This window comes from Anas acuta, chromosome Z (genome assembly GCF_963932015.1).
Source record: "Anas acuta chromosome Z, bAnaAcu1.1, whole genome shotgun sequence".
In the NCBI taxonomy this organism is placed as follows: Eukaryota; Metazoa; Chordata; class Aves; order Anseriformes; family Anatidae; genus Anas; species Anas acuta.
This window is the reverse complement of record NC_089017.1, coordinates 60,820,181-60,846,806: the sequence shown is the minus strand read 5'-3', so window position 1 is coordinate 60,846,806 and position 26,626 is coordinate 60,820,181. Positions and strand designations below refer to the sequence as shown.

Here is a 26,626-nt window from a genome sequence, read left to right as displayed (position 1 = left end):
AATCTACTTACATGGTGAGGCCACTACTGGGAAAGTTCTTTTTTTAAACCAATGTATGTTTCAAATTCATACTTACACTGTTGGGTTTTATTATTTTTTAAAAAAGTAATGAAGTATTCATGTGACATAATCTTTGACATCATACATTTTAAGTGAATTTTGACAAAACTTTTCTGAAAAAAATACTTTCCCTCAATTTATGAGGTAAGACATGGAAGTCTGCATTTAATTTCCTCTTGCAGCAGATACTCTGCCTCATGAAACATTAATTTCCATGGAAGCCCACATACCTACCTCTTTCTTTTGCAGTTTCGCTGCTTCTGGTTATAGTTTGATTGTTTTAAGAGTAAGAGTTTCCTGTGTAAGAAGCTCTAAGCACTTCTAGATTTATGGAGTGTTTAATTTGAGGTGTGCTACAATTTCTCTTTACATCTGAATTTGGGAACACTTTTCATTGAAAGGAAAGTACAATTCTTAACATTTTATCTATCTTTTTGGAACTTATAATGAGTGACACTGGTACTAGACTCTAGTTAAAAGAAATTACTGATTTTTTTTTAACTAACAGTGCATACATTTTTAGGTGAAAAGGTAGCCTCAGATACACCTGAAGTAACAAAACAAACAGAAGAACTGCATTCTTCACCAGATCCAGAGAAGGTCCAGTCACCTTTCAATCAAAAGTATCAAGCCTGTAGAGCAAACCTTCAGAGCACCAGCTGGCTTACTCTCTCTTCGAAAATGGTATATAGTCAAGAGTTGAATTTGCCAGAAGGAGTGGAGATAATAAGTGTTAAGCCCTCAGCAGGTTTGTGATTTTTTTTTTTTTTAATTTCTTATTATTTTCAGAATAAAGTGTGGAATCAGTGCATTTCTGACTTTGGCTTAAAATAGAAGTGAATATTTTGGTATTTGTTGTTTGAATTAAAATACCTGTAGATAGATCTAAATTGTTTGCTAAAACCTGCTCCCCTGACTTTTTAATCTGGATCTTGAAACTAATACCAAAATAAAGGTTTTTTTTTGTTTTTTTTTTTATGAAAGACATAATGTTTATTTAAACCCAGGTTCTGAAAATAAAAGGAATTGTAGAAAAACAAATAGTTTTAAAATCATTAATTTTTGGTGGGATGTACACTTAAATTTAAGGTTTCTATCAGAAGCCTCTCAAAAATATCTTGAAAAGATTTTTAGATTTCTAAAAGAGAAGTGTTTGTGTGTGAGATGATAGAAGTATATCAGACAATGTATTTCCCATACAATGCAAAACTGGCACCTAGTGATATTAAATTCTGATTTAAATCATGCAGTGTAACTCCTTCCTAGAGAATGAAATGGAGACTAATAGTAAAATAATTTCACAGGTTTTTTTTAATCTTGTAAAGCTCTGGGAACAACCCTTTTTATGAGGAAGTCCTAATATTTTTGTCTGTTTTAGAATAATAAAATGATAATGGGACAAAAAGGTCTTTACTTTTGGCTTACTTTTTATTATTTGCACTAATAAAAAATACTTAATTTTTAGGACATCTGAGTTCATCTTCCATATATCCTGTTTGTCGTGCACCTTATCTGCTGGCTACTTCATGCTCAGATGGAAAAGTTCGATTCTGGAGATGCAGGGTGACCACTGATTCATCAGCTTCATCCATGACAGAATCTAATGTACAGAGTGATGCTACGTATATTTGGGAAGAATGGCCATTATTGATTGAAGATGGACTTCTTAGTAGTAGTGCTATTACTGTTCCAGGAAGGCCAACTGAAGTTAGTTGTGCACACACAAACCGATTAGCTGTAGCATACAAGCAGGTATCACCTAAAAATAGTCACCTTCATCACGACTTTATAATGCATGTTAGCATTTTTGAATGTGAATCTACAGGGGGTTCTTCCTGGGTTCTAGAGCAGACTCTTCATTTAGATGAGATAGGCACAATGTTAGACCCTGCTATTAGTATTGATAGTAATTTAGTGGCATATAACAGACAAGAGGTTTCTTTCTCTCATGGTGGGAATGTGATGCCCAGCACTAAGCACTTGGTACACTTAGATTGGATGTCTAGGGAGGATGGTTCACATATTTTGACAGTAGGAATTGGATCAAAACTTTTTTTGTTTGGCCAGCTGTCTGGGAAAATGCAAGAACAAAATGGTAAGGAGAGTATAGCAATCTCCCATAGTGGCAGTACTACTACAAAGGCCACAGCTCTTTCTAGGTTTGTTCTACTGCGTTCTGTTGACTTGGTTTCCTCTGTAGAGGGGTCACCTCCTTTTCCAGTCTCCTTGTCATGGGTACGTGATGGTATTCTTGTAGTTGGAATGGATTGTGAAATGCATGTCTATTCTCAGTGGCAGCCTCCTGCCAAGCGGGAGCTAATTAGTACAGATTCCTACAGTGGAAGTATGCCATGTATAACTAGCTCAATGAAACAAAGCCAGTCAGCTGGCTCAGTTTTGCCTCCACCAAAGCGAACTTTGACCAGATCTATGACCAGCCTTGCACAAAAACTTAGTGGGAAAAGATCTGCCTTTGATCTCTCTGCTGAAATGGAAGACTCTGGTCTTTTTGAAGCAGCTCATACATTATCTCCCACTTTACCTCAGTACCATCCACATCAACTGTTAGAACTCATGGATCTTGGTAAAGTACGTAGAGCAAAAGCCATACTGTCCCACCTGGTGAAGTGCATTGCTGGAGAAGTTGTTGCTATAAATGAATCTGAACCTAATCATGATAGAAGACTCAGATCTCTGACCATCAGTGCTAGTGGAAGTACCGCACGAGACCCCAAAACATTCAGCAAAACTGAGACTACAGACTATATTGAAATAGACTCTGTTCCACCATTGCCCTTGTATGCTCTGCTTGCTGCAGATGATGATTCATCTCATTCTTGTTCAGAGAAGTCAAATCATCAAAATAGCCAACGTAAAAAAGATATGCCCAATGACAATTACGAAGATCTCTTTCAAAATTCTGTTACAAGCACAGATGAACTTGTAACTTTTGATACAGATGACGACAGTGCAAAACCAAAAGTCATTGATCTTTCTCAATACAGCCCAACTTATTTTGGACCAGAGCATGCTCAAGTTCTTTCTCGTCACTTGCTTCATTCAAGTTTGCCAGGTCTGACTAGGATGGAGCAAATGTCATTGATGGCCTTGGCAGATACAATTGCTACCACCAGTACTGACATTGGAGAAAGCAGAGACAGAAATCAGGGTAAGCTATCTATTCCAAATTCTACATACTATTGTTTTGTAACCCTTTTTGTAACTTTTCTCTGTTACTTTGGAGTATTACTATTAAAGCTTGTCATAGTATAGTGTCTGATTTACTGTGCCATCGCAATGTTTACTGTTTAACTCCCGTTTCTGACTTCATAAAATCAAATTTGGTATTGCTTGCTGTTAATGGCAGTGATACTTCATCAGTCTGCCTACGTTAGCTTTTTCTGATCCACTTTTGAAGAGACAACATTGTTAACAGCCAATGTTTGCTCCATTTTGTAGAGAAATGGAGAAACATTTTTAGTTGTTGTTGTTTTTTTTAATTTGGTAGAAACACTTTTGCCATTTCTTGCACTCAGTTGAACAAGTAACTTCACAACTTTTTATATTGAGATTCTTTTTTTATATTGAAACTTGTTTTTGAGATTTTCCTCATGTATTAAGGGACGTGTTATGGATTATGCTAATAATATATTTATGAATTTAAGGCATCAATAGTTGTAGAACTAAGGTATTTCTTCTGTTAAGAGACCCAATGACTATTTTTAACAGTTTGTCTGAAGTGCATACCAAAACATTTAATTGTAGGTGGAGAAACTCTTGATGAGTGTGGTTTAAAATTTTTATTGGCTGTTCGGCTTCACACGTTTCTGACAACTTCACTTCCTCCTGTACATCGAGCTCAACTGCTTCACCAAGGTAACTGACATGTTTACTTAGAGGGGGTGAATGTTACTAAATGAAGTATTTGTACACATGATTCTGTGTTATTGACATGTCTGTCCAGAATCAAGGTAATTTTGTTTTTCTTAAATGAACAACACCACTATTGTTCAATCCAAATGCATGCCAGACCGGAAGATGTCTGCTTTACTCTAGACGCAGGTGTTAGAACTGAAGTGTTTTTCTCTAACTATTACAATTTTGTAGTTTTAATTTTCTTCTATTTCCCCAAGAGAACAGGCTCTTCTGTACTTCTAGTACCATGTCATTCCAATAACCTTCTGCAGAAATGAAGTAGAAAATAGAGAGTACTTACTGTCTCAGGTGTTTTTTGTTTTTTTGGGAAAAAAAATCGATTAAATCACTGAAGCTTTTTCATATACCTAGTGTAATTATCCAATGAACTATTTCAAATAAAGCTTTCTTTGGTGTAGTTTTGACTAGTTCCAACCAGTTATTACAAAATCATGTTTGATTAGGACTTATCCAAATTTGAAGGGGTGATTTTGTTTATTTCTTCACCCTCTTATTAGTCTTCATAACAGATAATTACATTTTCAATGTCATGGCTTGTTATTCTTCCACTGTATATGAGATTGGACCTTACTAGGACTGCCACAGTACATTACTGCTGAGTTAGGTCTCTCCTAGTACCCTTTTAGCTGAGATGCATTGCTTCTACTGAGCTCAGAAATTCATGAGAAGTGCCTGTAGAGGTGCAGTTGTTTCTGTGCAAAGCAGCCACCTGTGGTCATTCCTGGTGTTTCAGTAATCCATAACTAGCTTTTATGCTCATTAGTAATTGCTGTCTTCCTTATGTCGTGGCTTTTGTCTTTCAGAGTTCTTTTGTACCTCTGTTCTCAAACCTGTTTTCTGCTGCTGTAATCTTCACTTTCTTTCAATCCAAATCAAAATAATGAAAACTTTGAAAAGTTTAATCAATATGTTGCACTTCCTGTCATGGCTTATCTTAAAGCCACCCATTATCATTTGAGCTTCAGTCAATAACTGTTCTTTGCAAACTATCTAAGCAGTTTACAAGTTAAAAAATCGCTTTCATCCATATAAACTTTTAAGAATATTTACATACTAAATATTAAAGAATTTCTGCTGTTTCATTGTTAATGCACTTAGCAGTCTAAAATGAACAATTTAGCCTTTTTATCTCCTCTTAACCCTTACCTCCTTGAATGTATATTATTGATTATTTATTACTGATTTATTTTTTTTTTAATGGTTGATTATCTAGGCTTATCTACTAGTCATTTTGCCTGGGCATTTCATTCAGTAGCAGAAGAAGAGCTACTGAGCATGCTCCCTGCAATGCAGAAAGGAGATCCAACATGGTCAGAACTCAGAGCTATGGGTATAGGATGGTGGGTTCGAAATATCCATAGCCTACGGAAATGCATAGAAAAGGTAAACAGAGTCTTCTGAAACAAAATTGCAAAACTTCTTTTCAAATATCTGCTCTCTGGTACTTTCTGTTTATATAGTGTGAAATTTTGATTATGTTCAGGATTACAGAATGCTTCATGCTGTACTAGTTATGAATATGGTTTATTGTATGAATGTGCAATTCTGTATTTAATGTGTTTCTTTGTTAATTAAGGTCTCAAATTCAGTGTGAAGTACATTTTTAGCTTTTAAAATCTACGTTTTGAAGGTGTAGCATACAGTGCTTATGGTGGATGCTCAATATACATGTTGAGCTAGTTTTTTGTATAGCAAGGGCCTCTCCTAGGTAAGGAAACAACTTATGGGGAAAGATTCTCAGTAGAAACCTATTAGAGGTCAGGCCAATTAAGTTATTGTACATCTGTCTTGCAAGCTGATTTACTTCCATGGCCTTCTATTGCTTTTCCTTATTTCTTAAAAATACATATTTGAATTGTCACAGATGCGGCAATAAGCCTAACCTCAGTTGCTTTAAGCTCTTGGAAGAGCCAAGTGTGTTGAGCTAGAAACTGACATGCACAAGATAATTTGACTGCAAAGCACAAAGTGGTAAAATGCATGTCTCTACTTCTACTGTTAAGTCTTCAGCAATTAATCATCACTTTGTGAAAATTACCTGCTTTGCATTTAAAGAAAAATGAAGTTTCCTGGGCCTGCATTTAAGGTTATCTTACATAGGTCTTGGACTATTCTTACTTCCACTTACCCCTTTTTCCTTTTCAACTCCAAAAATAATTTTCTGTAAAATTTTCTCTTGTTGTGACCTTTCCCAGCCTGTTCAAGTCTCCATCTATCCTTTGATTACCAAAGCAACTAATAAGTTAATTTTGTTTTGATTTCAGGAACTGATTTCAGGTGTAGGCATTCCCATTTGATCTGCCAAAAAGCTTCTAGAACTGGAAGACCATTAGCTTAATGGTATAGTTAAGTCACAGAGCTAAGATATAATTGGCCTAAGTGAGACATGGTGGGACAGATTGCATCCCTGAGTGCTGTGATAGATGATTACATGCTTTTCAGGAGGGATGGGCAAGGAAAGAGAGGAGGTGAGATAGCTGTGTATCTTTGGGATTGCTTTGTCTGCATGGAGCTGGGTTGAATATGTATGGGTAAGAGTAAGGGAAAGGCCAAGAAGGCAGGTATGTTTTGAATCTATATGGACCGCTGAACCAGGATGAAGAAATAGATAAAAATACTCTATAAGCAACCAAAAGGGTCACAATCACTAGCACTTGTTCTCACGGGGGACTTGGGCTTCCCAGATGCCAAGTGGAAATAAAGTACAGTGAAGAGGAAACAGTCTGGGAGATGCCTGGAGTATGTGGAAGATAGTTTCCTGACACAGGTTGTGAGTGAGCCACCTAAGAAAGGTGCCCCACTTGACCTGTTGTCTGCAAACAGGTAAAGTGGCCTCCAGCATAAGAAAGATGTGTTCAAGCAGCTTGAGAGGAGGGCCACAAAGATGCTCAAAGGGCTGTAGCACCTCTTCTGTGAAGTTAGGCTGGGAGATTTGGGGTAGTTTAGTCTGAAGGAGAAGGCTCTGCAGGTAGACCTTATAGCAGCCTTCCAGTACTAAAAGGCAGACTACAGGAAAGTGGGGAAGGATTCTTTATTGGGGACTGTAGTGACAGAACAAGGGGTAAGAATATTAAAAGAGTGTAGGTTTAGATCAGATATTTGGAAAAAATTCCTTATTCTGAGGGTGGTGAGGTGCTGGACCAGGTTGCCCAGAGAAGTTGTGGATGCCCCATCCCTGGAAGTGTTCAAGGGCAGGATGGATGGGGCTTCGGGCTAACTTAATATAGCAAAAGATGTCCCTGCCCATGGCAGAGTGGGGAGAGGTTGGAACTAGATGATCTTTAAGGTCCCTTCCAACCCAACCCATTTTATGAGGGCATAGTGGTAATGAAATGATACAGTTTTTAACCATTGGTGAAATTAAAAGACTGTTAGCAGAACTGCTACCTTGAATTTCCAGGCAGCAGACTTTGGCCTATTTAGAGATGTGGTTGACAGAATCCCTTGGGAGGCAGTTTTGAAAGGCAGGTGCATCTTGTTTGTCAAAAACAAGAATCCAGAAATGTTGGACATTCTTCAGGAATGAATTCTTAAAGATGAAGGAAAAGGCTGTCCCAATGTGCTAAAGGTTGAATCAGCAGGAGAGAAAACCCATGTGGCTAAATAGATTGCCTCTTCAGGAACTCGGGAAGAAACAGAGCTCTGGAAAAACGGGCAGGCTACTTGGGGGGACTGTAGAGCTGTTGTGAAGTTCTGTAGGGAGAAAATGAGAAGGGCCAAATCTAACTAGAACTCAGGTTGGCTAGTGGGGTAAAAGACAATAAAAATGAATTTATAAATACATTAACAGAAAAGGAACAACAAGGAGAATCTCCGTCCTTTATTGGGTATGAGGGGAAACAGACAAAAGATGAGGAAAAGGCTTCATGAGTACTTCAAGAGGCAAAATGCCTCTTTTGCCTCTGCCTTTATTAGTAAGGCTAGGGAACTCAGCCCCCTGTGTTTGAAGATCGTAGTGAGATGAAGGTCCTATAATCCAGAGGGAAACTGTAAGTGACCACCTATATCATTTGAACATTCACAAGTTTGAGAGTGGAAGTGATTCATCCAAAGGTTCTGAAGGAGTTGGGGAAAAATGCTCGCCAGGCCACTTGCAGTAATTTACCAGAAGTTCAGGCTGTCAAGGGAGGTCCCAGTTGACCAGGTTAGCTAATATGACACCAATCTACAAGAAGGACAGGAAAGGAGGATACAGAGAACAGCAGGCCTGGTATTCTGATCTTGGTGCAGTGGAAGGTTGTGGAGCAGATCACCTTGAATGTCATCATCCAGCATGCATGGAACAAGCGAGTGATATGATGGAGCCAACGTGGGCGGGTCCTACCTTACTAACCTGATCTCTTTCTGTGACAAGATGACCCACTTAGCAGATGAGGGAAAGGCTGTGGATGTTGTCTGCCTAGATTTTAGTAAAACATTTGACACTCTTTCCATCAGTATTCTCCTGGGTAAACTTGCTGCTCATAGCTTGGACAGGTGCACACTTCGCTAGGTGAAGAACTGTCTGGATGGCTGGACTCTAAGGGCCCTAGTGAAGGAAGTTCAGTCCAGTTGGTGTCTGGTCACCAGTGGCATATCCCAAGGCTCAGTCTTAGGGCCAGTTTTATTTAAAATTTTTATCAATGGTCTGGATGGTGGTTTGGTATGGAGAAGAAGAGACTGAGGTGGAAGAACTCATCAGTCTCTACGACTACCTGAAATGTGGTTGAAGTGAGGAGGGTTTTTGTCTCTTTTTCTCAGGTGACAAGTGATAGGACACAAGGAAGCAGTGTCAAGTTGTGTGAGAGGAGGCTTAGTTTGGATATCAGGAAGATTTTCTTTACAGAGAAGGTGGTTAAGCATTGGAATGGGCTGGTTAGGGAAATGGTGGAGTTCCCATCCCTGGAAACGTGTGTGTAGCCCCAGGGAATATGCTTTAGTGATGAGATGCAGTAGGTCAGGTTGATGGTTGGACTTGATGACCGTGAAGGTCTGTTCCAACCTAAAGGTTTCTGTGATGAAACAATAAAAATGTGTTGAAGCAGTAGTAGCTTCACATGCTCTTATTTCAGGATCCTTCACCTCACGATCGATGTCTGTTAAATAGAACATCTAAACTCTGTGGGGCATGGGATATCAGAAGCAAGAGGAACCCAACTAAAGATTCTCTTAAATTCTTGTGTATGTATTTTTTCACCCTTGTTGAATTGTCTTCACAGGTAGCTAAAGCAGCCTTTCAGCGTAACAATGATCCACTTGATGCAGCCATTTTCTACCTTGCGATGAAAAAGAAGGCTGTGATCTGGGGACTATACAGGTAGGAGGTATCCAGGATCTTAAGTGGAGTTTCTTAACAGTCTGGTATAATTTGGGGAAAAATGTTGAATTATGGTGATTAAAAAGAAACACAAATGTTAGCATTGGAAACTGAGATCCAATTTAATAACTTATTTTGAATTTGAATGGGTAGTTACTAAGCTTTTTATATTTAATGTGGTAATTTAGTCATTTCTAAAGGTCAATGCTTTCAAGTTTTAGTCTCAAATCTCCTGTAATTTCATTCACTGCTTAATTCTGATTTACTGCTTGTGGACTGCCTGTGTTCTGTTTGGAATGACATGGATATCCTTGAGAAAAGGGGCTTTAATTACGAATTTTACCATAAATTCAAAGGACTGAATTAAGCCTGCTTTTCAAACTGGAGTTTGATAATAATTTTCACCTTTGCAACCTTTCTAAAAAGTAGTTTGCAATGTGACTTGCTTTGAACATATTGCTTGGGGCAAAATTAAGTTTTTCTGTGTTTATGTGAAGCTAACTAAAAATACTATTAGTTTTGTACTTAGTAATGTTTTTGTTAATTTATAAAAACAAAGCCTCCTATGCTCCCAGTGCTCACAGCCTCTGCATTTCTTATTGAAAATACGTGTGTAAAATTCTACTGGCATCAGAAGAAATCAGGAGACAAAATACGTTTGATAAGTGTAATATATTTTTGTCAATTATGTTCAATATGCAGGTCCCGAAAAGATACTAAGATGACACAGTTTTTTGGAAACAACTTCACTGAGGACAGGTGGCGTAAAGCAGCATTAAAAAATGCTTTCTCTTTGCTTGGCAAACAGCGTTTTGAACATTCTGCGGCATTTTTCTTGTTGGCAGGACACTTAAAAGATGCAGTGGAGGTAATAAAATAATGAACTTTTTTGTTTAAGACTGATATATTTTCCCAACTTACCAATGTATTGAGTGTGACTGAAATGCGTGAGAAATTTGCAATTTAAATTAGTATGACCCCTGAAGATTCCAGTCTGTTTGCTCTTTCCCTCTCTCACACCCATGCATATTAATGGCATGAAAATCCTTGATCTTGATCTAGACATTTTGATTCTGTTTTAGCTCTCAGGCTAGTGATGCTAGGTTCATGGCTGATTTCTCTGTAATAATATTGGGAGGGCTGTCTACCTTTAACTTGCTTTTGGTTTCTCTGTCCTGTCTTGTGTGAAGAAAATGTTTTCCGTTGAGAGGTTTCAGGTCTGAAAATGAAGGCTTGTTGACAGTGGTGTGATTTGGCTCCTAGAATCCTTTCACAAAATAAAAATCTTTCCAGGTTCTGCTTATAAGACTTGAAAAACTGTGAGGGAGTATCTCTTTGATAGTGAGGTGTTATGTTCTGTAGAGCTTCTGAACCTAAACATCCGACTTCAAGATGTGGCACATACACGCTGACAGTGAGACATTGACGCCAGCTGATTTCAAAGATCTAGTGACATGTCAGACTTAAACTGAAAAAATGACAAATCAGCTCTTTTATATAATTGTTGGCCGCAGCTATTAAGCCTGCTTTCTGCTAATGGAGTTGATACCTGTATCTCAGTCTGAATGTATTCTTATCATTTCTTGCCTTCTGATTGTTTTAACCAGAAGAAAAATTAGAATGTTTGATCTTGTAACTATACTTATTTTCATTTAGGTCTGCCTTGAAAAATTGAATGACATTCAGTTGGCTCTAGTAATATCAAGACTTTATGAGTCAGAGTTTGAAGTGTCTAGTACTTATAAATCTATACTACAGAAGAGAATTTTGGGAAGTGCCTTTCCTGGAAAGGAAGGCTCAGGAAACATGTACTGTGATCCTTTTCTGCGTAGTATGGCTTACTGGATTTTGGAAGATTATAGCAAGGCTCTTGACACTTTGATTAAACATTCTGTTGAAGATGAAGGAGGTAAGAACGAGTATTCTGATTGTTAGGTTGGTTTTAACTATTAATTTACAGAGTATTAGGGTATAGTCTGAATGTTATCAGGTACTGCACAGTTGCTCATTAAATAGGTTTACTATTTATAGTAAATGTGATGACTGTGTTGTTAATATCCTATATTGCATGAATGGGTTCTTAATGTATCCTTTAAGTATGTGAACATCAGGAAAACAAGAATAATCCTACAGTAGTGCAGCATTTTCACAGTTTTTCCAGTAGTATCTTCAAGAGAAAGAGACAACTTAAAGTAGGAACTCTGTCACAAACTACGAAAAAATTCCTGGTCACGGATCACATAATTACTTATATAGCAGAGCTGTGAATACATGGTGCTTTCTAGCTTTTAGTCCTTAGTAAGATTGATTGACCACACTGATAAAACAATCCTTTCTATATCAGTTTGATATTTATGATACAAAGAAATCCACATGGGTCCTGGAATACTGTATGAGATATATAATGTAAGTCTCTTAAAGTGGATTTTCTCCCTGTTCAGCTGATAGCTTTATAGACTGCTTCTATTAAGCAGATAGATTATTTCCTAAAGTTGGTATTCTCAAATAATTTAAATGTTTCAAGTCCCTAGCAGTTGTTATAGCTGGCTTCTGTCTTGTCTACTGAGAGAAATGTTACGGGGATAAATGAAAGACTCAATCACCAGAGCTGTGTAATTAATCTTAAAAACTGATTTCAGTAGGACTTTAATACTTGAAGGTGATTTTAAACAAATGAGTAATAAAGTGTTCAGTTGTTGCCATCTTGTTCACATACTCATGCGTTTAATCATTTTTAAAGGTTACTAATTCTTCTCTAATCAATTTAGAGTCTTATTTGTGGCATTTTGCATTTTTTAATTATTTAATAGGCAATCTTTTATGTACCTATACCTGTTATCTGTAGTTTTTAGTGTCATAGCTCCTGATAGCAGAAGCAGTAAGGGTATATCTCAGCTAACCTTCGCTCTTTGAAAGTTGTGAATTGTCCTGTGTTGATGCTCCTAGCTTTTCAATGATTTTCTGAACATCTGTTCATAAAATGTAAGCATAAGTTGGGAAGTTTTTTGTATACGCTTATTGTGCTTTTGAACATGAAATTGAAATCTGTGCAAGTTGCACAGCTGTATAATTCACTTATTGTATGCAATACTGATATCAGTATGTGTAAGCGTTACGGACTCCCCAGTTTTATTCAAAGTTGCATTTTGTTAGGAAGTAGTCAAAAATACTAATCAAAAACTTATTAAAGGGCCTTTTTTTCCCCCAAGTACAAAGCTTTAATAGGATGGAACGTCTTAATGCAAGTTAGTGGAAGACACTTCAGAAACTTGTACTGCCAACAAGAATGTGGTATCCTTTGACTGCAGTAGAACAGGCCTTGCTTCAAATAAAAGAAATGGCATTTTTTTTTTAAATTAAACTTCTTAAATGCTCTCATTCCAGTTTCTCTTTTTAGTGATTAGGTTTGACAATGTCCTCCCCACTTCCCATTTGATGAAGGTGAAAAAAGGGGTAGAATGAAGGAAACAATAGAATGAATATTAAGACCTAATAGCCTTCTGATTAATTGAGAAATTTTCAGATGTATTATTTCATGTGGAATTGTAGATTTTCCTCATGATGCAATATCTTTTTAGATGAAGGAGGTGGCTCATCAAGTTGTAACCCTGCAGTGTTTAACTTCTACAACTACTTAAGAACACATCCTCTCCTGTTGAGACGTCATTTTGGCTCTTCTGATGCTTTTCCTACACACATTTGCCTGACAGTAGAAAATGGATTAGCTGACAAAATCAACCTAGGTGAAAGACGACTTTTCTTCACCACAGCATATGCTCATTTAAAAGCCGGTTGTCCTATGTTGGCCTTAGAAGTGTTATCAAAGATGCCCAAAGTTGTCAAGAGGTCAAAGCCATTCTGTAGATCCCCTAGCTTAATGGATACCAGTAAAGATTTCTCACCATCTTCTCCAGTTAAAGAGCTGGAAACAAAAGATCAGGCTTCCAGTGTTGATTGGTCACAGCCTGTATTGAATGGTTTAGGGTCATCTTCAGATTGTTCTTCGGGAAAACACTCAAGTTCAACTCTTTCATTTGACTGGAGCCAACCAAGCATAGTATTCCAAGATGAAGATTTGAAGCTACAGTCAGACAGTGATGAAGGTGATGAGAGTGAAGATTCCTCTCTGGTGATGAAAGAGCTAAAACCTATGAAGAGAAGTGAAAAGTCATATGAAACAAGCTCTAGCTACACAGAATCTTTTAGTGCAATTGATGAAAAAGATATTCTGAGCCCATCAGAAGATATAATTTCAGCTCAGCTGAAGTTTAGAGCATGCTTGAAAATTCTTACCGTAGAGCTTCGAACACTGTCCACTGGTTATGAGGTAGATGGTGGGAAATTGAGGTATCAGCTTTATCAGTGGCTTGAAAGAGAAGTGGTAGCTCTTCAAAAGACCTGTGATTATAGTGCTGAAGTAGAAGAGATACAGTCAGGAATTAATGTGATGACAGAGGAAGTTGCATTACATGAAAATAGTGAAGACTTAGCTGACCAGCAAAAAGCCATGCTACAGAAAGAAAACTTTCAGAAAAGACGTCAATGGCTTCTGAAATACCAGTCTCTCTTACGAATGTTCCTTAGTTACTGCATACTTCATGGTTCTCATGGTGGAGGTTTGGCATCTGTTAGAATGGAATTAATCTTGCTACTGCAGGAATCTCAGCAGGTATGTGGGGGAAATCAATTTATGTTTTCTCTGCTTCAGAGTTGTAGATTTTTTGAATGTTTCATATTCCTGTTGAAATTTTTTTAATATAAATTCATGGAATCATTAAGGTTGGGAAAGACCTCCAAGATCATTAGGTCCAACTGTCCCCCTACCACCAAGGTCACCCACTAAACCATGTCCCTAAGCACCACGTCCAGCCTTTCCTTAAACACCCTCAGGGATGGTGACACTACCACCTCCCTGGACAACCTGTTCCAATGCCTGACTGCTCTTTCTGAGAAGAAATGTTGCCTCATTTCCAACCTGAACCTCCCCTGGCACAACTTGAGGCCATTCCCTCTAGTCCTGTCATCTGTGAGAAGAGGCTGACCCCCAGGTCCCCCCAGCTTCTTTTCAGGTAGCTGTAGAGAGCAGTAAGGTCTCCCCTCTTCTCCAGACTAAACAACCCCAGTGCCCTCAGCTGCTCCTCATAGGACTTGTGCTCCACGTCCTTCACCAGCTTTGTAGCCCTTCTCTGGACATGCTCCAGGGCCTCGATGTCCTTCCAGTGAGGGACCCAAACATGAATACCATACTTCAGGTGCGGCCTCACCAGAGCAGAGTACAGGTCACCTTCCTGTACCTGATACAAGCCAGGATGCTGTTGGCCTTCTTGGCCACCTAGGCACACTGCTGGCTCATGTTCAGGCAAGCATCAACCAGCACCCACTTTTCTTCTGCACAGCTTTCTAGCCTCTCTACCCCAGGCCTGTAGTGTAGCACGGCATTGTCAGGCCCCAGCACACAGCCACGTTGAACCTCATCCCGTTGGCCTCTGCCCATTGACCCACCCTGTCCAGGTCCCTCTGCAGGGTCTTCCTACCCACCAGCAGATTAACACTTCCATCCAAGTTGGTGTCATCTGCAGGCTTACTGAGGGTGTGCCCTCAATTCCCTCATCCAGATCAATAAAGATACGAAAGAGGATGGGCCTGATTTTTTTAATAGCATATACTTGTTTTATTATAAATGTAATGCTTTGCTTTCTGTAGATTATGGATTTCTTTTTGTTACTTTAGAACTTCCTTTCCTTCTTAGAAGGTTTGTTCACTTTAGGAGGCTCTACTATCATTTTGTGTGTGTTCACATGTATTTCTTGCTTGTTTTTAGGAGCAGTCTGTACAGATACCATCCACACCTCTGCCAGAGCAAAGCTCCATACCTCTCCTATTTGCTTGCACAGCTAGTGTCAAAACAGTGGTGGCTAATCCATTGTTACATCTTGGTAACTTAACTCATGATATTTTACATGCCATAATAAACCTTGATTCACCACCTCATCCAGATACTCAGAACAACAAGGTGCGTATTTTTGGCAGTACTGTGGATTTCTTGTTGTTGTTGTCCAGTTGGTTTAAGTCATTAATGTTTTTCTGACAGCATGAAAACTTCCTGATATGTCTTCCAGGTAAGTAACAAAACCACGGAATGTAAATATTTTCTGCTGTAATATTGATCTTAGGCTAAAAATGTCACTGAATTAGTAGACTGACCTCTTTCAGGACTGGATGTTTGTCCAAGAAGACATCCGTTATGGAAAAGATGTTGTACTATACCACCAACATCACAATTAGCAATGTCACAATTAGCTTTCTGAGAATACAGTCATAATTTCTGTTATATTAATGGTAAACTCCATATCTTCAGTCCTACACCTAAGTTAAATTAAATTTTGAAGTGTAAAAATTGATTTTCTGCCAGGTGCAAAAAATTCAAATGCTTTTGTCAAACATCGCATATGTTCATACAGTGTAATATAACTATTTTATTTTTAAGTTAAGTTTCCCTAAGATTTCTTCTGTATTAATGCTGGGACTGGAAGCTAGACCAAACCCTTTAGGTTAAATCTTTCCTGTAGTTTTACATGTGTTAAATTTTGCTAGGGTTGTATAGAGGACGCTCATGAGACTGATTTCTCAGTTCCTCATCTGTGCTTAATTTCAGAGGGAACAGACAAATAAGTTTTTATAATAAATTTTAACCAAACTATTAGGTCAACAGATGCTCTAGCTCTATATAAAATTGTGTTTTGTGATACATAAAATATCTATCGGCTATGACAAAAATAATGATGGTCATTGTGATACTGAGTACATTGTGTGTGTCGGAGACCTGTACGAGAGTTTGTGAAAAGCTAATATGCAGTCTTCATTATGAAGCACAGCATTAGTAATTGTGAGCCAACATATTAACATGCTGTCTTAGGTATAACTCAGAACTGTTACGTAGTGGTTTAAGATGGTGGTGTTTCTTAATAGAAGACAGCGCAGCTAGAGCTGAGCTTTGATTATGGATTGTTGGATTGTATCAGTTTTACTGAAAAGTGAATCAACCTAACTTGAAATTAATTCTGAAGAGAATGTGGCTTTGTTAATGAATTTTTGCCATCAGTACTTGTAGCTTCCATATTCAGTGCCACTGTTACATATCTGTATGCATTAAATGCTATGATGCTAACCCTGTTCATCTTATGTGTAATACATTCTATAAATCTGTGTCTTCCAGATATACGTAATGCATACCTTAGCAGCATCACTCTCTGCTTGCATCTACCAATGCCTTTGTGATGGCCACAGCTACAGGTAACAGGTCTTTGAGAAGCACTTTTTAGAGAACAGTAAAGATGCAGTTACACTGTACTGTGTATACAATGCACAGAGCACCAGAAAGCAGTACTCACATCTGCCTAAATATAGCACGGGATATGATTGAATAGTTTTAAACCTGTGGGGGATGAGGGTTTTTTTTTTTGTTTGTTTTAATAAATATGACATTGCATTTATGTTTTACAGCTCATTCCAAGCAAATCAGTTCACTGGAACAGTGTATCAGACAGTGCTATTAACTCAGCGCCACTCTCTAAGAACAACAAGCTTAGAAGATACAGTGACTCCAAATACATCGCCTTCTCAGTGGCCAGGTATCTTGAGTTGTTTTGTTTCATTCTTAATGAAAACTTGATTGTGTAAATCCACTCTTACGAGCATGTAGCCATGCTCCAGACTTTCTAACAAAATAATGGTAAAAATAAGTTCTTACAATTAAAGATTATCTTCAGTTTTGAAAATCTGTAAGCTAGTAATTGTGTTTATTCCGTAAGTTGAGTTGTTTGATGCATCTTTTTCTTACTAAAAATTGTTAGCTGGTGCTCTAGTAGAGGGCCACTAAACTTGAAGTCTGGTGAATTACTGTCCTGTGCTGTAGTTGCTCCCCCTGCTGGCAGCAGGTCAATCTCACTACTTTTTACTCTTGAAAATGACTTCAAAGGTGATTATTAGCTTGTGCTCCATCTCAGAATGATTGTAGCTTAGGTGCAGCTGTTGAGCTAACCTAAAACTATTGAAAGTGATAAATAAATAAAATAAAATAAACAGATGGTGCCATATATGAAACTCTACAACTCTTTGTAGGGGTATAAAAACAAAGCAAAACACTTATAAGATAATGGGTAGTTTAAGTTGACAACCATGATTTTTGTATGGCTTTACCACTGTTAAGTGGGAATACAGCATTTTCAACACATAAATAAAAGTTTATGATAAATAATATATATTATACAAAGATCTGTGAAGCCTGCATACGACTTACGGTAACAGTTAGCCCATTATAAGATGAAACTGTACCAGTCCCATTAGAGAGTCTAAGCTACATAAAATATTTGGGCTTCGGTTTACAGCACTAACTTCAGTGTAAGCAAAACAAAGAAATATGTTTTCATAATATGGGATTTAATTTCACATTAAAGAACTCTTTTGGAGAACCTCATCTAGTGTTTGTGTTTGATGCTATGTTACTTCAGCCTCTCAGCCTTCCTGTCACTGTATCTAGAGATTTTGGAGAGAGATCAGTGTGTGCAATTGGAAGAGTAACATATGAGCTGTAACTTTGTCTATAGCTTTTTGTGTTTTCACTTATGGTTCACAAAGTGAGACAGATGATGCCATATCTGAAACTCTACAACTCTTTGTAGGGGTATAAAAACAAAGCAAAACACTTATAAGATAATGGGTAGTTTAAGTTGACAACCATGATTTTTGTATGGCTTTACCACTGTTAAGTGGGAATACAGCATTTTCAACACAGTGGAGTTAGGTTCATAACTGGTGAAATAAGCACCATAGGAAAGTCAGTTGGAAGATTAATATTTTTATTTTAAGTGTAAGAATTTAGTAGTGTATATTGAATACATTGTGAGGCACTGGATTAAATATAGAAAATAAAGACATTTTCTGAAAGAAATAAGGAGAAATAGTTTCAAGAGAAATTGAGATACAGGGAAAGGAAGATTCATGCATATCAGAGCTGGCAGTGTTATATTTAAACAAAATTTGAATTATTTTTTCTGGCTTTTCTCTTTTTGTTGAAAAGTTGCTAAGTATATCATCAACTTTTAAGTCCAAAATATGAAGCTGAAAAGCTATGACAAACTGTTGAAAATATAAGCATGTCACCCCTGTCTCCTGGAGTTTTTGATATCCTCAAACTTAGAATTTTCAACACTAAAAGGTAGTAAATGATGTAAGTTGTCATTCAAAATAATGATCAAGAAATATCAAAATAGTCAAGGGTGAGTTCTCCCCCCAGTGTGTACACATGCACACAGTTGTTCTTTTTTCTTTTTTTTTTTTTGTCGTTCTGACAGGAATAACAGCTCTAGTACGTCTCCTGAATTCTGCTGGTGAGGAAGCTCAGCCAGGGCTCACGGTTTTACTTTGTGAAATTCTAACTGCAGTCTATCTGAGTCTGTTCATCCATGGCCTAGCAACACATTCCAGCAATGAATTGTATCGAATTATGGCTCATCCACTTAACAACAAAATGTGGTCTGCTATCTTTGGAGGAGGAGCTCATACGCCCAATAGAGGACAGCTGCAATTAAAGACAAAAGCTGGTTAGTATTTTTGTTATATTTGTGTGTGTTTTTTTTGACGTTAAAAATGATTTGACTGCTGAAAGCTTAAGACTAATTTATTTAAACAGCTTGTGTTCAATAATAACACAATATGGTTTTAGATCTGCAATGAAGAACAAAGAACTAAAATTATTAACACGGATATTCTGTAGAAGAGAATAGGAAGCAGAAATGAATGGCATTGAAATAGTTTTTAAGTAGTACAACTGCTGTAATATTAGGGGTTAAATTCATTTTATATAGAAAATTTTCTGTACTATTATGACCTTGTTTTTAATGTTCATTTTAAAGCTTTCCGGTTCTGTCCTAACAGGAATATATTCCCATTTTACAAATACAGTATGTTTTCTCTCTTTGGCAGGTAGGCACTTCTCAATGCCTAGCCCACATCAGGTAGTAGTGTTCTCCATGGAATGCGTGGGGTTTTCCAAATCTCTAACTGCCTTCAATACTCATAGTCCTACCAAATCTTCAGGCAAGATACTAGATTTAGTACTAGGCCTCTACATGCAGTTTGCTATGTGTGATTTTTTGCATATGTAGAAAGAGAGAAAAACTTCTGTTTGCAAGCCATGACATCAAAATTTAAAGTGATGTTTTGTAATGATAATAGCAGTTGAATTGGGCCTTTAAAAAAAAAAAAAAAAAAAAAACAAAAAACATTAAATTGACAGTGTTGTAGTAATCTTACTATACTTCCATTGATATCAATTTTAAACAGTTATTTTGACCATGGTTTGAAATGATCAGAAGTGTTTCATATCTTTGTTAGAGAGCTGCTTGTTTTGCTTCATGAATATAAGCATTATTATGCATGTGGATTTCTAAGTGTTCATCTAAACATTACAAAGAATAGTGCCTTGTTGCTGTTTAATTTTGATAGTCTGAGAACCCTTTAGGAAAGCAAACAACCTTCAAGTTTTAAATTCGGATAATAAATTATTCAGAATGAGTTTTGTAATATTTTTGGTACAGATTTCTACTTTAAGGTAGTTGGACTTCTGTAAAACCAAGAGCAATGATCATACATATCAACTATCGTATCTGTCTTTTTTACAAATATTAATCTACTTGAACCATGGTAACTTCATAGAATCATAGAATAATTAAGGTCAGAAAAGACCTCCAAGCTCATCTGGTCCAACCATCACCCTAACACCAATATGACCCACTAAACCATGTCCCTAAGTATCACATCCAGCCTTTCCTTAAACACCCCCATAGGGATGGTGACTCCATCACCTCCCTAGGCAACCTTTTCCAATGCCTGACCACTCTTTCTGAGAAGAAATGTCTCCCAGTTTCCAAACTGAACCTCCCCTGGTGCAACTTAAGGCCATTCCCACTTTTCCTATCGCTAGTAATCTGCAAGAGGCTGATCCCCAGCTCCCACAACCACCTTTTAGGTAGTTGTAGAGAGAAATAAGGTCTCCCCTGAGTCTCCTCCAGACCAAACAACCCCAGTTCCCTCAGCCACTCCTCATAAGACTTGTGTTCCAGACCCTTCACCAGCTTCGCAGCCCTTCTCTGGATACATGTCAAGGCCTTGATGTCCTTGTAGAGAGGGGCCCAATACTGAACGCAGTACTTGACGTGCAGCCTCACCAGAGCTGAAAAAAGGGGGACCATCACTTCTGGGTCATCTTCTTGGGATAGATGGCAGAGAACTAAAAAGCTGCCTGAATGGTTCAAGTCTGAAGAAACAGAATTCTGAAGAAGGTATATGAGGAGAGCAGATACAAGAAAATCATAATTTATTTCTAAGAAAGATGTTTTTTAGGCTGAAGAGTAGCCTTCCCCTGTACATGGCTAACTCTGTGGTAAACTTTGTCACAGAACCACTGAGTTTGGAAGGGAGCTCTGGAGATCATCTAGTCCAATGGCCCTATTCAGACTAGGGTCAGCTACAGCAGGCTGTTCAGCTCCTTCTCTAGATGGGTTTTGACTCATATCTGAATATATATACACACACATATATATATATGTTGTAACTTATACTATCTATAACTTATGTATTGTTTTTATTGCTATCATACGTTACATATAAAAATGTCTTACGAACTTGCATTTGCGGCAAATAGATGTTTACATACAGATTTTACTAGACATTTAGAAAAATATTTACAGAGTAGTGTTATTTAATCAAACTTCTCATTCTCATTGTAGATCAGATCAGTTTTCTCTTTGGCATTTAATAAATATTTCCAGCTGACATTTTGTTGAATATGCTCGCCTTATCAGGATTGCATAACTGGAAACCAAAACTGGCTTCTTTTATTGGCAGTTCTAAGTTTCGTAGGTATTGATAACTGTATATTGAGGTATTTTAATGTTGCTACTACTGTTTTGAAATTGAGATAACTGTCTTTACATAGCAAGATATCCTGAATGCTTCTAAAGGCCTGTCTACTTTGTATTTGTCTTAGAAATGACTGCTGGCTGTCTGATTGCAGGATTGGTAAAACTGTTGCTGGAAGAATAAAGAAGCTGAAATTGAAAATAAATATCAATTTGTAGGGACAATTGGTCACTGGAAAAGGGGGCTAAAAGAGCTGTGGAATCTTGGGATTTATTCAGTGCTTGAATAAACAAGGCCCTGACTAACTTGACCTAAGCCTGTCTTGTTTTGAATATGGGGTTGAACCAGTGGCCTCCAGAGGTCTCTTTCAACGTATGTGATTCTCAGATTCCATAATCCTGTTATTTGTTTTTAATGCATGTTTGTCTAGAGCAAGTAGAGGATGATTAAGTAGAACTCCAGTAAGCAGAGGAATCAGGTTTAAATCACGTACATTTTTGTTCCCTTACTTATTTTTGTGCCCTTGTCTATTTTAATTCTGGCATTCAGCCTTGAACACGGAGAAGTGACTCTAGCACTTAATTTAGATTTGAAATAGTGTCCTACTTTGTTGTGTATAACTTGATTATTTTTATAAATTTACTTTTATATTTTTGTGACATGTTTTCACTCTCAAATGGAGATCAAAAGCCGAAAATTCTTAACACTAAGAGTTCTAGTTAGGTAACACTGTGATCCTATAGTCTTATATGTTCAGCATACGTCTCTCCCTGTCTCCATCAGTTCTATCGCACTTCTGTCTGAATGTGGTTGTTAATCTACAGGTTTCAAACTTGTTTTAAAAGGTCATAGCAATACGTACATAGCTGGCCAAGTTGTCATGTGATTTCCCTTGCTGTCCCTTGCTTACATTAACTTTAGCATACAATCAGCTTTGGAAGAAAATACCTTGTAATATTAAATATGATCTCTGTTATTAGGGTTTTTTAGTCACAAAATAAAAGAACAGGAACAAAAAAAAAATATATAGGTCTTGATAGTCTTGTAAAATTCTGACCTATGTTCAGAACTAGTTTAATGAAAAACTATCACTCCATTTCTTTTCACAGAAAAAGCATAGCAGTTCAAATGCTTCCTTATATTAAACTTCTCAGCCACATTTATTGTATTTGCAGTTGCAACAAAAGAATTTGACAAACTGAGTTAGCATTTGAGAATTCCCATCCTTTCTTATGTCTTAAAATAGTGGATATATTATGTTTTTAAAGAGGTAATTAGCATCTGAAAAATAACCTTATTATTTGTTGTATGAAATAGTGTTAAAATCATATTTCCTATAGTTTCTATTCAAAACAGCTGTGTAACATAAATCTATATAGAGATGGTATTTTCTCTATAATACAGAGGGTTCTTAAGGAAAAGTTTGAATTTTGTTTTAACAGTTAGAAATCCATAGTTTCATTTCATATATTCAATTATTCCATGCTGCAAGAATACATTAAATGCATAACTTCTTCCAGACTGAATATTTTGCAAAGTATACTTTATAGAATTAAAGTCATTTTGGGTTTCAGATGTAGAAAAGACATTGCCAGAAATTGGTTAATATGTGACTGCTAGAACAAGTTAATTTTCTCTGGTGATGATGTTAACTTTCCAAGCAACTAAAAAAGCTTTAGCACAAATATTAGTCCTCGTTGCTGCTATAGTTGGACTCCTGTAGGGAGAAATGATAAACTTTGTCACCTCTTACTATGATGACTTGCGTAACATCCCATAGGTTTTGAGAAGCAGATGAGCTTATCAGAACAGTGCTGAGCACTTCATTACTTGTGTGGCCTTTCTATTCTCTATTAATGTCCTTGTCTTCTTGCTATTACTCTGTCTCATTCTTATTTCAGCCAGCCATTAAAACAGATAAGAAATTGGCCTGAGGTTTGCCTTGTGACAGAGCTATCTAGGCTCAGTAGAAAAAGCCTTAAATGATCACAACAGAAAAGGCCTACGAAGTGTGTGTATGCCACAAAGCTCTTCACTGTGCTTATCTAACTTTTTCAGAGGTTTGTGATCACCATTTATTAAACTGCCCATAACATAAATAATATATTCAGAAACATCTGAGGGGTTAATATATACTTACAGCTTTTCAGTGAACTGCTACTCCTTAAATGATACATAAACATACAAAAAAAAGTTATCATGCATATAAAATAATCATATAATACACTACAACTTGATTACTGTAATCCTGTGTAACTTAATGGGTATCACTACTGTCAAGTGCTAATTTAACAAACTAACAAATTTAACAAATTCATTAACTTGGTTACTGGAGCCGCGTAGACCAGGGTTGTTGTCCATGCATAAGCAGAATATGATGATGAAAACATCAGAGTTTGTAACCATGCAAAGTGCAGATTCTCCTTAGGTTTGGAGACAAAAATGTCCATCACTGTAGACTTCTACTAGGATGCTGTTGACATGGGCATTTATAGCTTCCCAAAGGATTACAGGAATCTGTGAAGGGTTTTACATTTAGGAAAATGATGTAAGGTGAGATTCAGAATCCACATTTCATTGTAATGTATCTGCCAGTCCACCTTGTTTTGGGCTTCAGCAGCGCTGATAATTGCAATCAGGGTTGATGCTTTTTAAAGAACATAATTTTATATCTATTTAAGACTTGCATTTTTATTAGCACATTGGGGTGTTGGCGCTTGATACATGCATACAATCTTCAATAAGGCAGAGTATGTCTGACCTGCATTTTATTTTGGGGGGGAAATTGAAAGAGATCTGCCTCTTTGCACTTTCTGGAGAGGTGGAAAGGAGGTCACATGGGCAACAGGTCTTTTGAATATTGTTGCATCTGTTAGATCTCTGCAGGAATAGAAGCATTTTACTTGTTGGAAAGATTCATTTGTTTTTTTTTTCTTGGAAGATAACATTAACACTACAATTGTCTTATAATGGGACTGAAAATAAATATTTTGAATACAAAATAGATGTAAAATTTGCAAATGAATATAAATGGTGATCTGAAATCCCAAATGACAAAGATTTTTAAAAAAATTCTTAGTTTGCATAAAGTTTTTTTGAATGCAGAAAAAATAGATTGGCATCAGTACTATGTATTTCTAACCACTCGGATGATTGTACTTTCATTGCCTTTAATATTGGATTATATTTGAATGGGCAGCCTGTGGTAGTCTTAAAAATAAAAAGAATAATCCAACAGAGTGGAAAGAATACTGTTTTAAAGTAAAGCATTTGGTTTTTGAAGTCTGCTTACAAAAACAATCTGCAAGCATATACTTGCTTATTTCTGTATCATGCAACACTTGCTCCTTATCTTTATGCCGAGTGAGTTTCTATTTTTTTTAAGCAATTGCTAGTATTTCATACAGAGTAATGCATGTGCATGCTCTTTGTTAGCTGATGAGCTTTAAATAATGAAAATGCATTGTACTGCAGCTGTAATGTTTTTGGCTTTTAATACAGGTAAGTGTTTTTCTAATAATAGCCCTTACAGGAAAAAGAAAATGATGTTACAATAAAGTAGTACAAAATATTTTAAATATCTCAATTTCAAGTTTATGCTGAAAGATGAGATACTGCCTTCATCTTTTATTAAATTCTATATAAATTATCTTATAGTTCCACTGTTTATAGTCCACTTCGTTTCTGAAAATCCTTGGAAAGACATTTTTTTCCTAGCTAAAAAGTTGACATAAAATTCCATCAGCCACTGTGAATGCAGAGTGCTAATTTGACCACTTTAAAAAAAATAATTCTGAAACATTGTTTAGATATGAGGCATTAAAATACAAAAGCTTTTTTTTAAATAAAATTGTCTTAAATCTTGCTTTCCTGAGTTTACAATTGGCTTAATTTATGTGATGAGAATGTGAGTTTCATATGTAGAATATAACTGTTCTTAAATGAGCACTGTTTTTTTGTCCAAAGTGTTACGTTAGACCTTCTGTTTTCAAGTCACTGGAGCACCCATAAGGGTTCTGAAGGAAATGATCTTTCAGCATATATCCAGACTCTAAAGTCCTCTGTGGATAAAACATTTTTAAAAAAAAAAAAAAAAAAGCAAGGGTGTAGGAAATAGTTACATGTAATAGCTCCCTCCAGACATACAGAAGGATGCTGGCTCTTCATGAGCCATCTCCAGCTTTATTACAGGAGAAATAATTTCAGAAGCTTCAGAAGTTTGTTTTGTGGTCCCTAGGTAGCAGAAAGAAATAATGGAATTAAAACATAGATCACTTTTTTTACTTTTGTGATGTTCATACTAGTAGGTCATATAAATATGTCTGGCCCCAACATGTTGAGAATTGAAGTCAGTGATAATGGATATCTAATCACCCAGTCAGCTCTGCATCCCCAGGCTGTGGATCTGCATGTCTTGGCACCTTATCTTACTACTGCTGTTACATCAGCCAAAGACTTAAACCATAAGACATACCCTATTCCCCTTATTGAGTAGAAGTGTTTAGATACGATCTTTTATAACTAGTGTTACTACCTAGTGTTATTGTTGTTCTTTGGAGAAAGAAAAAAAAAAAAAGCATTTGAATGAAAGATTCTTCTCTCCATTTTTTTTTTTCTAAGTGAGCAGAAAATAAACCAAAGGATGGGGTGAAGTGAGTGAGTGCTTAAGTATGTTTCATGGTTCTTCTGGGTGATACAGTTCTTAAATCTTACCTAGAAAAGGGGGATTTTGAAATACTTAAGAAAAAAAGTAAAAGTTTAATATCCATAAAATATGTGTTGCAAAATTTTTTAATTTCAATAATGTTTAAAAAAAAAATTGATTCCTTTTCATCTTAATCTTTTAAATTTCTCAAGTAAAATAAAGTTTGATTGCACTGATTTTTTCACCTTAGAAACTAATATACATGTATAATGTATACAGCTAAAATATATGTATCTACTTTCAAGTTATAAGTAAATTTTACAATCAAGTAAGAAACTGATTCAAGTCCACTTGAATTAAGGCTGCCTTGTTACATCACATCGCTGTAATTCCTTCTCTCCCTCCTCCCTCTCACTACAAAAGTGTTCTTTAAAGCCAGACTACTAATTTGTCGCCTAAGGACAGTGGCAATCTGTATCATTCCTTCTCTACCAATAAAAAGGCTTTACTGAAATAAAATTCACCTACTAAGAACCAGAATGATTTCAGGTTATTAGATGGTTTCATGAGCTTCTTTTTAAGTAAGCCATTACTTCTGTATTTGTGAAGTTCATACCTCTTTATTAACAAGGAGAGATCTGAAACAAAGCCTGTTCATTTATCTGTCATATAACTGCATTAAGACTTCTCTAATAGTCTGAATAAGGTGTTCCCTTGAGTACTCTAATTCTTGAGAATGTCATTCAAAGAAATCTCTTAGATGCTCT

At 36.7% G+C, this 26,626-nt stretch overlaps 1 protein-coding gene across 10 annotated transcripts in view; it reads left to right on the top strand.

Moving 5' to 3' along the window:
• The window catches only part of DMXL1 (Dmx like 1), a 91,815-nt gene that overhangs the window by 41,091 nt on the left and 24,098 nt on the right, over positions 1-26,626 (top strand). For 5 of the 10 annotated variants that reach the window (XM_068665924.1, XM_068665927.1, XM_068665922.1 and 2 more), the window contains exons 17-29: positions 569-808; positions 1,526-3,229; positions 3,826-3,936; positions 5,210-5,379; positions 9,195-9,292; positions 9,995-10,160; positions 10,949-11,201; positions 12,871-13,961; positions 15,114-15,305; positions 16,509-16,585; positions 16,796-16,923; positions 18,646-18,894; positions 19,277-19,390. In XM_068665924.1, the coding sequence (XP_068522025.1) occupies positions 569-808; positions 1,526-3,229; positions 3,826-3,936; positions 5,210-5,379; positions 9,195-9,292; positions 9,995-10,160; positions 10,949-11,201; positions 12,871-13,961; positions 15,114-15,305; positions 16,509-16,585; positions 16,796-16,923; positions 18,646-18,894; positions 19,277-19,390 (4,593 nt within the window). The remainder of the gene's footprint in view (positions 1-568; positions 809-1,525; positions 3,230-3,825; positions 3,937-5,209; positions 5,380-9,194; positions 9,293-9,994; positions 10,161-10,948; positions 11,202-12,870; positions 13,962-15,113; positions 15,306-16,508; positions 16,586-16,795; positions 16,924-18,645; positions 18,895-19,276; positions 19,391-26,626) is intronic. The other 5 variants (XM_068665925.1, XM_068665931.1, XM_068665928.1 and 2 more) reach the window with 3 other exon arrangements.